The sequence below is a fragment of the Diorhabda carinulata genome, chromosome 3 (assembly GCF_026250575.1).
Source record: "Diorhabda carinulata isolate Delta chromosome 3, icDioCari1.1, whole genome shotgun sequence".
Classification (NCBI taxonomy): Eukaryota; Metazoa; Arthropoda; class Insecta; order Coleoptera; family Chrysomelidae; genus Diorhabda; species Diorhabda carinulata.
In genome coordinates, this window is record NC_079462.1 from 4,417,253 (window position 1) to 4,429,405 (window position 12,153).

Genomic DNA, 12,153 nt, shown 5'->3' on the forward strand with positions numbered 1-12,153 from the left:
GGTCAAACTTCTAGTTTTTCTCCCCCAGTGAACGGTCTCTTCATTTTATGTACAATCCCCTTTTCCTGATGGCTCCGAAGTTTAGGCTTTTTAAAATGTTTCTTTTCTTTCTGAAATATTGTGCTTGAAAGTGAGTCTTCACTTGATATTTAAATATTCTTGTAATTTATTCTAGCTTCTTTGAGAAGATAATTGGATTGGTGGGCTTGTTTGTGAGTTCCACTTAGCCCCATTATTGTCTGGTTGATTCTTACTTTAATCTTTTTATGAAGACTATTAGCTGAATCTGTTCTTTGTTGATAACTTTTCCATATATAGTATTGAGAACCATAAGATACAATATATATATTATTAATTCATCATTTGTCTAAAATTTCTATGTCATCGTATTCAATGTTGTATTATATACTCTTGATGTTTTCGAACAGTGTTTGAAGATACCTGTAAGGACATAAAGTTCTTTATTGATTGTTGTAATTCACTTCTGTTCACTGTGAAGTAATTTTTTGTGTAGAATTTGAATCCACGATCAAAATTGACCCACCATATCTGGATCTGCTAGTGTTCGATATTTTGTACTAAAAAATAATGTTTTTGCCTAAGTTTGAGGTTATGTTTGAAGTACTCTTATATTTTGGTGCTACCCAAATAATCTAATCTTTAATACCCAATTTAGCGGGCTCGATACCAAAAATACTCATGAATACAACGAACCTCTAACAATGTTATATTTTTTTCCAGTTGTGTAAGTTATGCAGACATAGCCTACGTGTAGGATTTTGTGGTAATACTGAGGTAAGAATCATTTTTCCTTCTAATCACTCCCATCAAATTTATTAAAATAAGGGATGTATATTTTTGAAAAACAGAGTTTTTTTAAATGTATATATGTAACTGAATTTAGCTTTGAGACAAAATTACCTCATCTACCCTATTCGCCAGATTTAGCCTCCATGGATTATTTTCTGTTCTCGGACTTGAAAAAAATGGCTCGGTGGTCAAAGCTTTTCCAAGAATGAAGGGATGATGTCTGCAATTAATGTCTTTTTTATGGAGCTAAAATGAGATTATGTTTTGTTTTCTTTGTTGGGTCAGGACCATCCTCGAATAAAATCCAGAGTTGGTATTTTTACTATTGATTATTTCTATATGTTGTTATATATGAGTTTACGCTAATTTTTGTTTTTATTTATTAAATATATCATTGCTAAACTTCTTTATAAGGTGTTTACATTTTTTTTTCATCTGTAAATTTCAATTTGTTAAAAACTTGATGATGTCCAATTTAATATTGTTCACTCTATCTGAGCATCAGTTGTATAGTCCTCAACTGAATCCGAATACCACTTAAAATAAAAAAAAATGTTAATTTATTCTATTGGAAACCTTCAATGACCGAGACATACATTTTCCGCATTCTTTCAAGTCTAATACCAAAAGCCAACCGATATTCGTGTTCCTTCCTATGCATTTCTATAAATACATTTAGATTCGATGATCTATTTTAAGACTCCTGGAATGTTCAGTATCAATCCATTTATAACTATTTCATTTTTAGGTTCAAACGGACGTTAGCGAAGCAAACGACGAACAAATAGAAAAGGTAAACAAAAATAAAACGAATGTCTTAGATTTTTAACACAAAAATCATTTCAGTTGATTGAAAGAGATGAACTTATCAAATTCCAAGCTGAAACGCTAAAGATGCTGCAACAAGAGTTACAAAACTATCAGAAAAGGGAAGAAGAGTGGTTGACAGATAAAGAAAGGGGTGAAAAGAGCTGTAATGAAGTTCAATGTTTGGAAAATCAAATCATTTCATTAAAAGATAAATTACTTCGGTGTGAACATAAAGTGGACGAATTAGATAACACCGTAAGAAATTAAGTTTATAAAATATATTTTTGATCAATCTATTTTTTTTCTGTAGGTGAAAAATAAAGAAGATATAATAAAAACTCAAAAAGAAGCACTAAATTGTATTGAAAAGGAGGTCGATAATATGAGAAATAAAGAAGCGGAATTGAGGAATGAGAATCAAAAACATTGTTTATGTATTCAACAATTAAAAAATAAATTGAGTGAATTGGAGACAACGACTAAAGATGCCGAAAGAAGAGCAAGTAATTTACAAATAGCTGTAAGTATATTTTCACAATGTAGCAAATTATATGCTCACATTTTTTTGCTTACCTCAGCTTTCGCATAATATATTTTAGAAAATGGCAATATTTAATAATAAAAACCCATATTTGAAGTATTATCCTTTTTTATCGGAATGAAATTTATTGTAATATTTTTCCTATTTTTAGAAAATGTTATTTGAATGAGAAACAATTAAAAATGAACGCAGTAGTGCATAAAACAGGCATTATAGACACAAGATCCATCTATTTTTGTTCATGGCTGCTTCATGTCAGTTCTCTATTCCTATTCTTTCTAGATTTTTTTCTAAATGCTTTTATCAATTTTTTTCCGTTATCGCTTTCTTTTCCTTTTCGCTTCTTCTTAGTCCTTCTCTCCCATATGTTTACTTTGTTTTCTTTTTTTTGTTAATGGTCCAACATTCACTGCAATACTGCACTATTGGTTCTTTAAATATAGGCTCATATGCAGACCCTTAAAATCCATATCTTTGTCATTTCTCTCCACCTCTTTCGGATCCTTGCTTTTTCTCTCCAGCTGTGGATGTTTTTCTCTCTAATGTCTTCTTCTACTACTTCCTTCTACCGTTTTTTTTTGTCTACGTCTTTTCCTCTTATATGCATATAAACAGCTCAACAGACCTTATAGGCACAAGGAGGGGAGTCGCTCTACTTCTTTCCTCCATCTATTTTTGTTCATGGCTGCTTCACGCCAGTTCTCTATTCCTATTCTTTCTAAATCTTATCTATCTATCTATCTATCTATCCTAACAAGGATCTTTTCACCCAAATGTCTTCGTCCATTCTGACTAAATGCCCCATCCAACGGAGTCATTTTGCTCTGACCACATATCCCATCTCAACTTAACCATACAGTACTTTGAGATCGGTGTTCGCTCTTCTTTTCTTGCTCACGCTCTCCTCCGAAAATCCTTCTTTGTACCTTTTTCTCCCATATATTTATTTTGTTTTCTTCTTTTTTGTTCATTATCCAACACTCACTGCCATAGAGTTACCGTTGGTTGTATAACTTGTAAACGCGTAACTTGGCGGCTCTTTTGATCTTAATTAACCTCCTAGGGCTCCAAACGTTTTCACCTCTTTCGTTTTTCACTGTCACTCCCAGGTATTCGAACTCTTGGACTCTATCAAATCTATATTCCTTGTTTTGATCAGTCGTCACTTTCAAATGGTTACAGCTATCCAGATCCCTTCCCATCTCTATATATTTGGTCTCTTTTCCTCTTGCCCTCGGGTATCTTTCGTGTAACTCGTTTCAAAAGTCTGTCTTTGTTTTAAGTGACTTAGAAAAGTGTGTAAATTTCATAGTTTGATCTTCTCTCTTGGTATTTTTCTCTCCCAGATTTCAAAGTACATAAACATAATGGGACGTTAATAGAATTTGAGGAACTAGAAAATTTCATGTATTTGGGTGTACTACTAGGTATTAAATGCCAAGAAGAAAAGGAAATCGAACTAATAATTGCCAAAAGTAACAGTCTTAGAAGAATATTAACAGAAATTGGAAATCTGTTGGTTGTGTAACTGTCTTGTAATTGCATAACTTGCAGTTCTTGAAATAACTTCCTATCTTGATAATCCTCCTAAGGCTCCAAATGTTTTGTTTCCTCTTGCTAGTCTTTTGTCGATTTCCCTGGTTTAACCTTTAACCGCCACTCCCAGGTATTTGAACTTCTGGACTTTATCGGTTCTTGTCTGTCGTGATTTTTCATTGATTGAAGTTAGTCAAATTTCTTTCTATGTCCATAGAAATGGTCTTTTGTTCATTGATGTGTAGTCCATATTCTTTGGGTTTCTTTTCAAAGAATAGAAACACTAAGTACCAAATCATCTGTGTAGGCAAGGATTTGCGTTTTGATGTTGTAAATCATCCTCCGGGCTCGGATGCCACTACTTCTTAGGATCATTTCTGGTCAAAGGTTAAAAAGCACTGTTGATAGTGGGTCTCTTTGCTTTAAAATTTTCCGACAGATAACTACTTCATTATCGGTGTTATTCTCAGTCGTTTTTACAAAATGTAGTATTTTCTTAGGTATTCTGAGTGTTGCTAACGCCTCAAACAAATGTTTCCTACTTATTAAATCATATGTTTGCTTGATAACCACAAAGAGGAGCTTTAGGTTTAATCCCCAGCTAATGTACTGAATTGTCTTTATTCCCTTTTTGAAACCTCTCTGGTACTCACCCACATGTTCAGCCTAGTATTTGCCTAATCTATTTCTTATGATTCTAGATAGGGCTTTGTATAAGACATCCACTAATTCACATAGTAAACCACTGCTTATATTTTTTTACTTCCCTTAGCTTTGGCACAATGTATTTTTGAAAATGGCGATGTTTAATAATAAAAACCCATATTTGAAGTACTACCCTTTTTTTAATTTAAATGTTATTTCGAAATATTTTTATTGGATTTACAGTTAGCTAAGAGCACTCAATAAATCAAGCCCTTTCATTTGATATATAATATGAGTGAATTGGTTGAGTCTGAGGAGAATTCATTCAATTTCACCTTTAAATTTTTCTGATCAAACATTCTCAAAAATACTAGGCCTACATTCTGATTAGTTACTGCCTTCAATCAATACCATACAACTAATAAAAATTACAAGTGTTGCCAGTTGTACCTCATGCATCTAGTGGTGCTACAGTACAGAACTCAATTAAAACTTCAAAGTTTTAAAAACTTCCTGCGGAATATTAGCAATGGTCAATACCGTACTACTGAAGATTATTTAGTGGGCTTACCTTCTACCCTGATATCAGACTTGGATATTGCAATTCTGGCGCCAAAGAATGAGCACTGCGATGAAATCAATAAAAAGATTTTAGATTTCCTTCCAGTCTTATTCACAATTTACTTATGAGTGTGAATATACTAATAACATATACTGAAAGCGAAGTCTACAATTCCCTACTGAATTTTTGAACAGCCTTGAGGTGACTGGTTTACCATCCCACGAGCTGACCTTGAAGAAAGGGGCTGTTGTAATACTCTTGAGGAATTTGAGTCCAATGAAAGGATTATTGTATGGCACGAGACTAATTGTGAGATAGATTTGTAATGTATATCGTAACTTCCTAACTTCACTTGCAACAGTTTTTTAGATTTCGTTATACTTTAAATTTTAGCAGAATTCCTTGATGTCTTGATTTTGAATATTTTAACTGCTTCCTTATGTTTTATAATTTCCACCCATAATTAGAAGAATTTCTATGTGTTCCTAAATTTGATTGAAATTCAAATTAGTTTATAATCTTATATCGAATTTTTGTCATTATAATTATCAAAGGTACTTTATTTTTCAGAATAATTCATATTTTTCCAAACACCTCTTATACAACTGAAAAATTATAACATCAAGTAGTTTCTATTTAAGCTTTAAACAACCTTTTATGAACAATAACTTTTTCCTTAATATTAATAATAGCATATGTTGCTAACTTGAGTAGACACACTGTATATGTATTATAATCTTATTTTTGTGTAATCATTGATTCCAATCGATCATTTTTTTATCGAATAGGTTGACTTGTATACAAATACTATCAGTGTACTGGAAGATACTGAAGAGAAGTACAAATTAGAGGTAAGTTATCAGAAAAAAATAAATGGAGAATAATAATTCATCCATTTAATTAATGTATCGGTATAAATGAAAGATTTTTTATTTAAACAATTCAAATTATTTTTAGATCACCTTTAAAAGAAAATATCAGTGTTTTTATAGAGACAAAAGTATCCTCACATTGTAAAAACTATTTAGATTTATGAGTATTTAAATAAAAAATCTTTGCAACAGTAGCCAGTTGTAACTTTTATTCAAAAATTATTCAATCTATAAATTACATTATTTAAATTTTAATTTATTTTTTTTTGTTTAGATCGAAAATCAACGCACAACAATCAGTCACTTACAGGAAGTCTTAGTAACGACAAAAAATGAGCTAGACAGTGTCAAACAAAAATACAATGATAGTGTGAGTGTTGGATGGACTTCTAGATGGTTTGGATTTTCTGAATCGAAACCTACGAACGATAATCCAAAACCAGTGCATGACATTTGACTTGACGTGTTTGATTATTTTTAAGTTTTATCCATTAACATCTAGTATTTCGTCGTTATGACATATTAACAGTCTAAAGTAAGCAGATATTTGTGTATATGTCACCTGAAAAGTAGATAATCAGGGAAAGTTGATTTTTATCTAAGAAGAGTATCGGTAAAGTTGATTGAGAATAAACTAATCAACTTTCCTGTGAAAAGTTAAGTATGCATGGTTCAGTAGAAGTTATTTTACTATCTACATACAACTGCTCTTGCATTTTCATTAATAAAATCAAAAACTATAAGTGAAAAAAGAAACTAAAGTAAATTATATATTTCATTTAATTTAACAGATAGCATTTAAAAAGATTATATCCTTAAAAGTACATTTTTTTAATCAAACTATCGCCTTAAGTCTCCTGATAACCAGCTCACTCTGTATTTTATCCCATGCTACAACAGCTTTTAGTAACGGCAGAAATGAACTTCCACTAGTACTACAGTTAAGGGCTCTGTCCACAACCCTAACTGTGGTTATTGGAAGCGAACAAAAGTCTCACTAGACTTAGCAGGGCTAGATTCACAGTTCTAGGCTACAAAGATAATCTGATAGTAGCAGTAATAAGGGTTAAACATGATGGCATAATCTCTTCCATGATACAAACGTCCCTCAACACAATTAACAACTGGGACATTGATTAGCCCCAATAAAACCATACAGGTTCCATTTAAGCCACTGCGACTATATGGACTTGTTGCAAGCTTGGGTACTTAAACCTAAGATAGTAGCTCAGAAAAAACTAAACAAGATTCAAAGGCTACCTATATTAGAGACACTGTTGATCTCACCTCCTCTCCACCTTATACTGAAAAAGAGAAAATTAGCGACGCCAGCAGGCTAATCCAGACAGTAAGACTGAAGCCGGGAAATCTGATAGCCCACCTAAGGATTCTAGAGCTAATAAAGCTAGAAAGCCGTGACAAACCAATGGTCCAAATACACAGCATGATGGTCATAGTTATCCCATTCTAGGTGGAAATCAAAGACTGGGTCAATAAACATCTTCCGCAAGCCCAAAATGTATCTCACTGGTAAACAGATGATCTGAAATTAGCGCACGTGGCTAGATTGGGTATTTGTGGACCAAAATGCAAGCTCTCCATACCGCTAGAAAAATCACTCAGCATTTTTCAAGTAAAAAAACAAAGTAACCGCTACCAGAGTACACCAGGCAATGAGGATGCAGACAACCTTACCAAAAAAGGGGCAACGACTCCATACTTAGGACCAGAGTCCTCATGAGTTGCTACATCAATATCGAATGGCTAAAGAATTAGATGGAGTCTCACGCCAGGCCGAAGACAATATAAAAATATAGGAAACCAGTGTTATTGAGGCAATTTCTGGTAATTTTTGACCTTTTTGTTTTTCTAAATTGTTTTTGATAAGGGCTCAAAATTATTCAAAAACTATCCGGGAATCTGTGAATTTTTTAAAATGCAATAAAAAGTATGGCCTTTAAACGTTATAACCAGAAGTAATAGATAAATGAAAATATTTTAACTGAAACTTTTTCCTCGAAAACTTTCGTATAGAAATTTTGATTAATATTAATTTCTGATATACATGAAAGTTATTATTGTAAGTATAGTAAATAATTGTAATCAACATATTTTAATGTCATTTTTCAGTATTATGTGTACTTACCTTTTTCTTTGTAAAATATATATTATTTTTTTTAATAATAAGTGATTTCGTTTTTTGATTAAGTTTCGCATGTTTGTTGATTCCCAAAGTAATAACGCATGTAAGTAAAACCTTGTTTCCAGATCGACAATTTCTTAAAATTAATACTTTTTAGGTTAATTGTCAAGAAAAACTTCTGGTTATGTTTCTTCAAATAATATCAGAGAGCGAAAACGAAAAGGAACAACTGAATCAACAGGTAAAATGATTGTTTCCAAAAATTGTTTATCAACTATAACGTTTTCTTGTCAAATTGTCACTTTATTAAAAAGTAACTCGATTTTATTGGATTAAAAATCTGTGTCGTATTGAAAATCATGTGTTATAATGAATTTTATACAGGAATAGGTCGCTGGAGGCCTAATCTAGTGAATAAGGTGGGTACAATTTGTGAATTGTAGACATGACGGTTACTGAAGGGTTGAAGGTGCGTGCTTCTAAAGGAAAAGCATTTTTTTTCTTCAAATGCGGTCCCTTTTCCGCAATTCCTCCCTTTAGCTTATCAAGAAATGATGCATAATACTCTCCTGTTGTTATTTTCTCCTTTTGAAGATTTCTCAGTCAGTATATGGCATTGTTTTGTTGTCCTGATAGATTCTCTAACCTTAATCCGACGGTAGTCCTTCAGTACCATTTGGTAAACTTTTTATATGATATTGTTGGTTGTTGCAGTTTTTCGTAGGCGCATTGCCTTTCCAAAAACAAATATTTAATGACTGCTCAATACTCAATTTTTCCTATTTTCTGAAAAAATTTAACAATATTGTCATGGTGTTTTGTACGTAGAATTTTGATGACATCTTTCAGAAGGAAATTTGAATGACTTTCGGTCTTAGCAAGATGGTGCAAACCGCACTTTTGTTTTACTCTTCAAAATTACTTTAATGAGTTTTCCAAGATAAATGGATTAGAAGATGGGGCACAGTAGGTTGACCAACCGGATCTCCCGATTTGTCGTCTCGAGACTATGATGGGTTGGAAGATGGGGCACAATAAAGTGACCAAATGTATCTTCCGATTATCGCCTTAAGAATATGATGGATTAGAAGATGGAACACAATAAGGTGACCATCAATATCTCCCGATTTGTCGCATTGAAACTATGATGGTTTATTGGAAGATGGGACCCGATAGAGTGAGCAACCGAATTTCCTGATTTATCGCTTTGATTCGATGATGGATTGGAAGATGGGGCACAATAGAGTGATCAACCGGATCTCCCGATTTGTCGTCTAGAGACTATGATAGATTGGAAGATAGGACACTATAGAGTGACCAACTGGATCTCCTGATTTATCGTCTCGAGACTATGGTAGATGAATATGAGGCACAATAGAGTGACTGACCGGATCTCCCGATTTGTTGCCTTGAGACTATTTTATCTAAAAAACATAGTGTACACTTACAATTATACCTTCAGAAAAACGATTTAAAAATATTTTTTCCTCAACCTTACAGAAATTGAAATATTAACAATTTTATACATTGCCTAACAACTAATTATTTATATTGTGAGAAATTATTTATTATCTGTATTTCAGCTTTATCTAATTGGAGAAAATTATGAAAAACTGCAAGAATTGAATTTTAACGTAGAATTAGAACATTGTAGCAGTCTGCAAGATGTTGAGAGCTTAGAAAATCAACTATTTAAGTATCATAGTTTATTAAAAAATTCCGAGGTACAATTAATTCAGTGTCTCTACGCTAATGCATGCTTCCATACGCTTTTATATCTTATATAATAAAAAATATTTGACAGGGAATATAATTTTGATTAGTTTATTGTAAAATAACATTATTTTGAATAAATATTCATTTTAGGATGAATTGAAACAGTGCAAGTGTCATTTAAAAAAATTATTAACACAAAAGAAAAACTTTGAAGAAGTGATTCAGTACTTTAAGCAGGAAATGATCATGATGGCAGAACAACTTGAACATTTACAAGGATTATTGGTGAGTGTGTGGCAAAGATACAGAAGTGCATTATTCATAGTAACTATATACAGTATGTCCACGGATTGAGTTAACGTTAAGGTGCAAATGAATGTGAATTTTTAAGTTATAACTTGAATTTTTTTAAATTGAATATTTAAACAATTGAGGACCTTTCTGGAAAAACTTTGTTACCGACATGTTTGCCATATATCGGCGATTTTAGTGGAATCTGAACTACGCACGTGTCTGGTAGTTTGGTGTCGCGTGATAATTGAACAGTAAGTGGTGGGACGAGTTGGCAAGTTTACTTATTAGTGAAATAAAGTTTCATCCCCTTAAAAATGGAGGAAACAGTTGCTGTTGTCATGTCACCGGCCGGCTTAATCGCTAAATAAGGACAAAAAACGAATAACTAACGTCACAGAATGGAAGGACAATAAAAGATTAAGTTAAGCTTGAAAAAGCTATGTGACAAGGAAAGGGCAACAAAAACCTGGAAAATAAGGACCATTGATGACAAATGGATGGCGCCACTTAATGGTCGCTGGGATATGTTTAACTACATGTACCAAATTTGAAGTTATCTTCAGTTCGGGTCTTAACCCCAAAAGAGGGTTGTTAAACTGCTCTCATGAGACGTCATAATGTCGAAACTAGTCAATAGTTACAACCTCTCCTTGCAATTGTGAGCCATTGGGGATGTTAATATTGACAAAAAGGTCGATTGACATCACGCTCTTCATTCAGAGGAAATGTAATTCAATATTCGTGGAGGCATCAGCCAGGAAAGTAGTTGTTTTCTCCTTTTAAGAACGGCAGAATTAATTGAGATTTGTGGTGGCTTTAAGTTGTATAAATTCTTCTAAAAAGTTTAAATTCATAGGATTCAATATTCAAAGTGACGTTAAAAAGATATAAGAAGAACTTACCAGTGAATATAAAGAATAATATCACCGGAAATTGAGAACTAAATTTACACTTTTAGAGTGTAGATAGATAGAGGAGGATTAATCAACGAATCTGGAGTTTTATTGAATTATTCTAATGGAGTGGGAGCTCGATAACAAATCAATTTCTTCAAAAACTCAAATGTTGGAATGTTCAAAATGTTTGAAGAAAAACGTAACATGCCGAATGGCATATTATTTCAACTAATCACCCTCCAAAAAAATTATTTGGAGATAAATCTGTTGATATGGGAGGTTACTTTTTCGTGCAACGTGAAGAAATAATTCCATTAGAAAAATTATTGCCCAAATTATTTTGAAACCTTTCGTTTATTGTGTCTTTTTTTTACTTTAAAGCAACGATAAACATTTTTTTCATTTTTTGCATACATTTTTCAGAATTACAACGCTCCATTTGTTGATTTTCAAAAGTAAACGTAAAGTTTCACTCACATTCCTACTAAACTCTTACTAAACATTGTTTTCAGAGTGTTGGTGTAGTGGTAGTGTAAACAGTGTGTTCAGTATGAATGTCACCAGAAATTCCAACTTGATTACTACACTCTGGAATAATAAAGTGGAATTTAGTTTGATTACAATTTATCGCTAAGTTCTATTGAATTACTGGTACATTGTTAAGTTGGAATTTCTGGAACCGTAGGTGATATTCATACTGAACACACTGTTTACACTACCATTACACCAACACTCACAATTACACTATCTAATGAGCGTTTCGATAACCAAGTTATCGTCTTCAAAGACTAAAAATAAAAGTAAGTATCTTCAGTCTATGAAGACGATAACTTGGTTATCGAAACGCTCGTTAGATAGGGTAATTGTGAATGTTGGTGTAGTGGTTATGTAAACAGTCTGTTCAGTACTCGCAGATTGTATTTGAGTTGATTAAAAATTTTATATTTATATATGTTTTGCTAAATATTTCCTAACATTTGGACAGTTTTGCAAAATTCCTAAGTCACTACCATTTTATTTTAATTCAAATTCTTGCTCCTCTTAATAATCAAGGAATAATATTTATACATTGTAATCCTATAAACTGCCTTTGGTAGTTTCCATTAAGATTTTTTTATCAACAAATTGATCACTTCATTGTATTTGTTTATTTTCAGGTACAACGTCTGAATTGGTACAAAAAACAAGTTGTTAATATATTTGCAAATAAAAATATTCCAAATTTTTTGACTTGTTTCGTTTTAAAAATACTCTGTATTATTTTTGAGTTTTCTTCCAAAATTTGGCTTTAGAAAACAAAGGTACCGAAGCAAAAATATAATATGTAA

At 32.3% G+C, this 12,153-nt stretch overlaps 1 protein-coding gene across 9 annotated transcripts in view; it reads left to right on the forward strand.

Annotated features, from left to right (window-relative positions):
• LOC130891824 (uncharacterized) overlaps positions 1 to 12,153 on the forward strand; it is a 49,512-nt gene that overhangs the window by 28,504 nt on the left and 8,855 nt on the right. For 7 of the 9 annotated variants that reach the window (XM_057796850.1, XM_057796846.1, XM_057796849.1 and 4 more), the window contains 9 exons: positions 742 to 795; positions 1,559 to 1,603; positions 1,657 to 1,875; positions 1,931 to 2,140; positions 5,693 to 5,755; positions 6,051 to 6,146; positions 8,077 to 8,160; positions 9,503 to 9,643; positions 9,786 to 9,920. In XM_057796850.1, the coding sequence (XP_057652833.1) occupies positions 742 to 795; positions 1,559 to 1,603; positions 1,657 to 1,875; positions 1,931 to 2,140; positions 5,693 to 5,755; positions 6,051 to 6,146; positions 8,077 to 8,160; positions 9,503 to 9,643; positions 9,786 to 9,920 (1,047 nt within the window). The remainder of the gene's footprint in view (positions 1 to 741; positions 796 to 1,558; positions 1,604 to 1,656; positions 1,876 to 1,930; positions 2,141 to 5,692; positions 5,756 to 6,050; positions 6,147 to 8,076; positions 8,161 to 9,502; positions 9,644 to 9,785; positions 9,921 to 12,153) is intronic. The other 2 variants (XM_057796853.1, XM_057796854.1) reach the window with 2 other exon arrangements.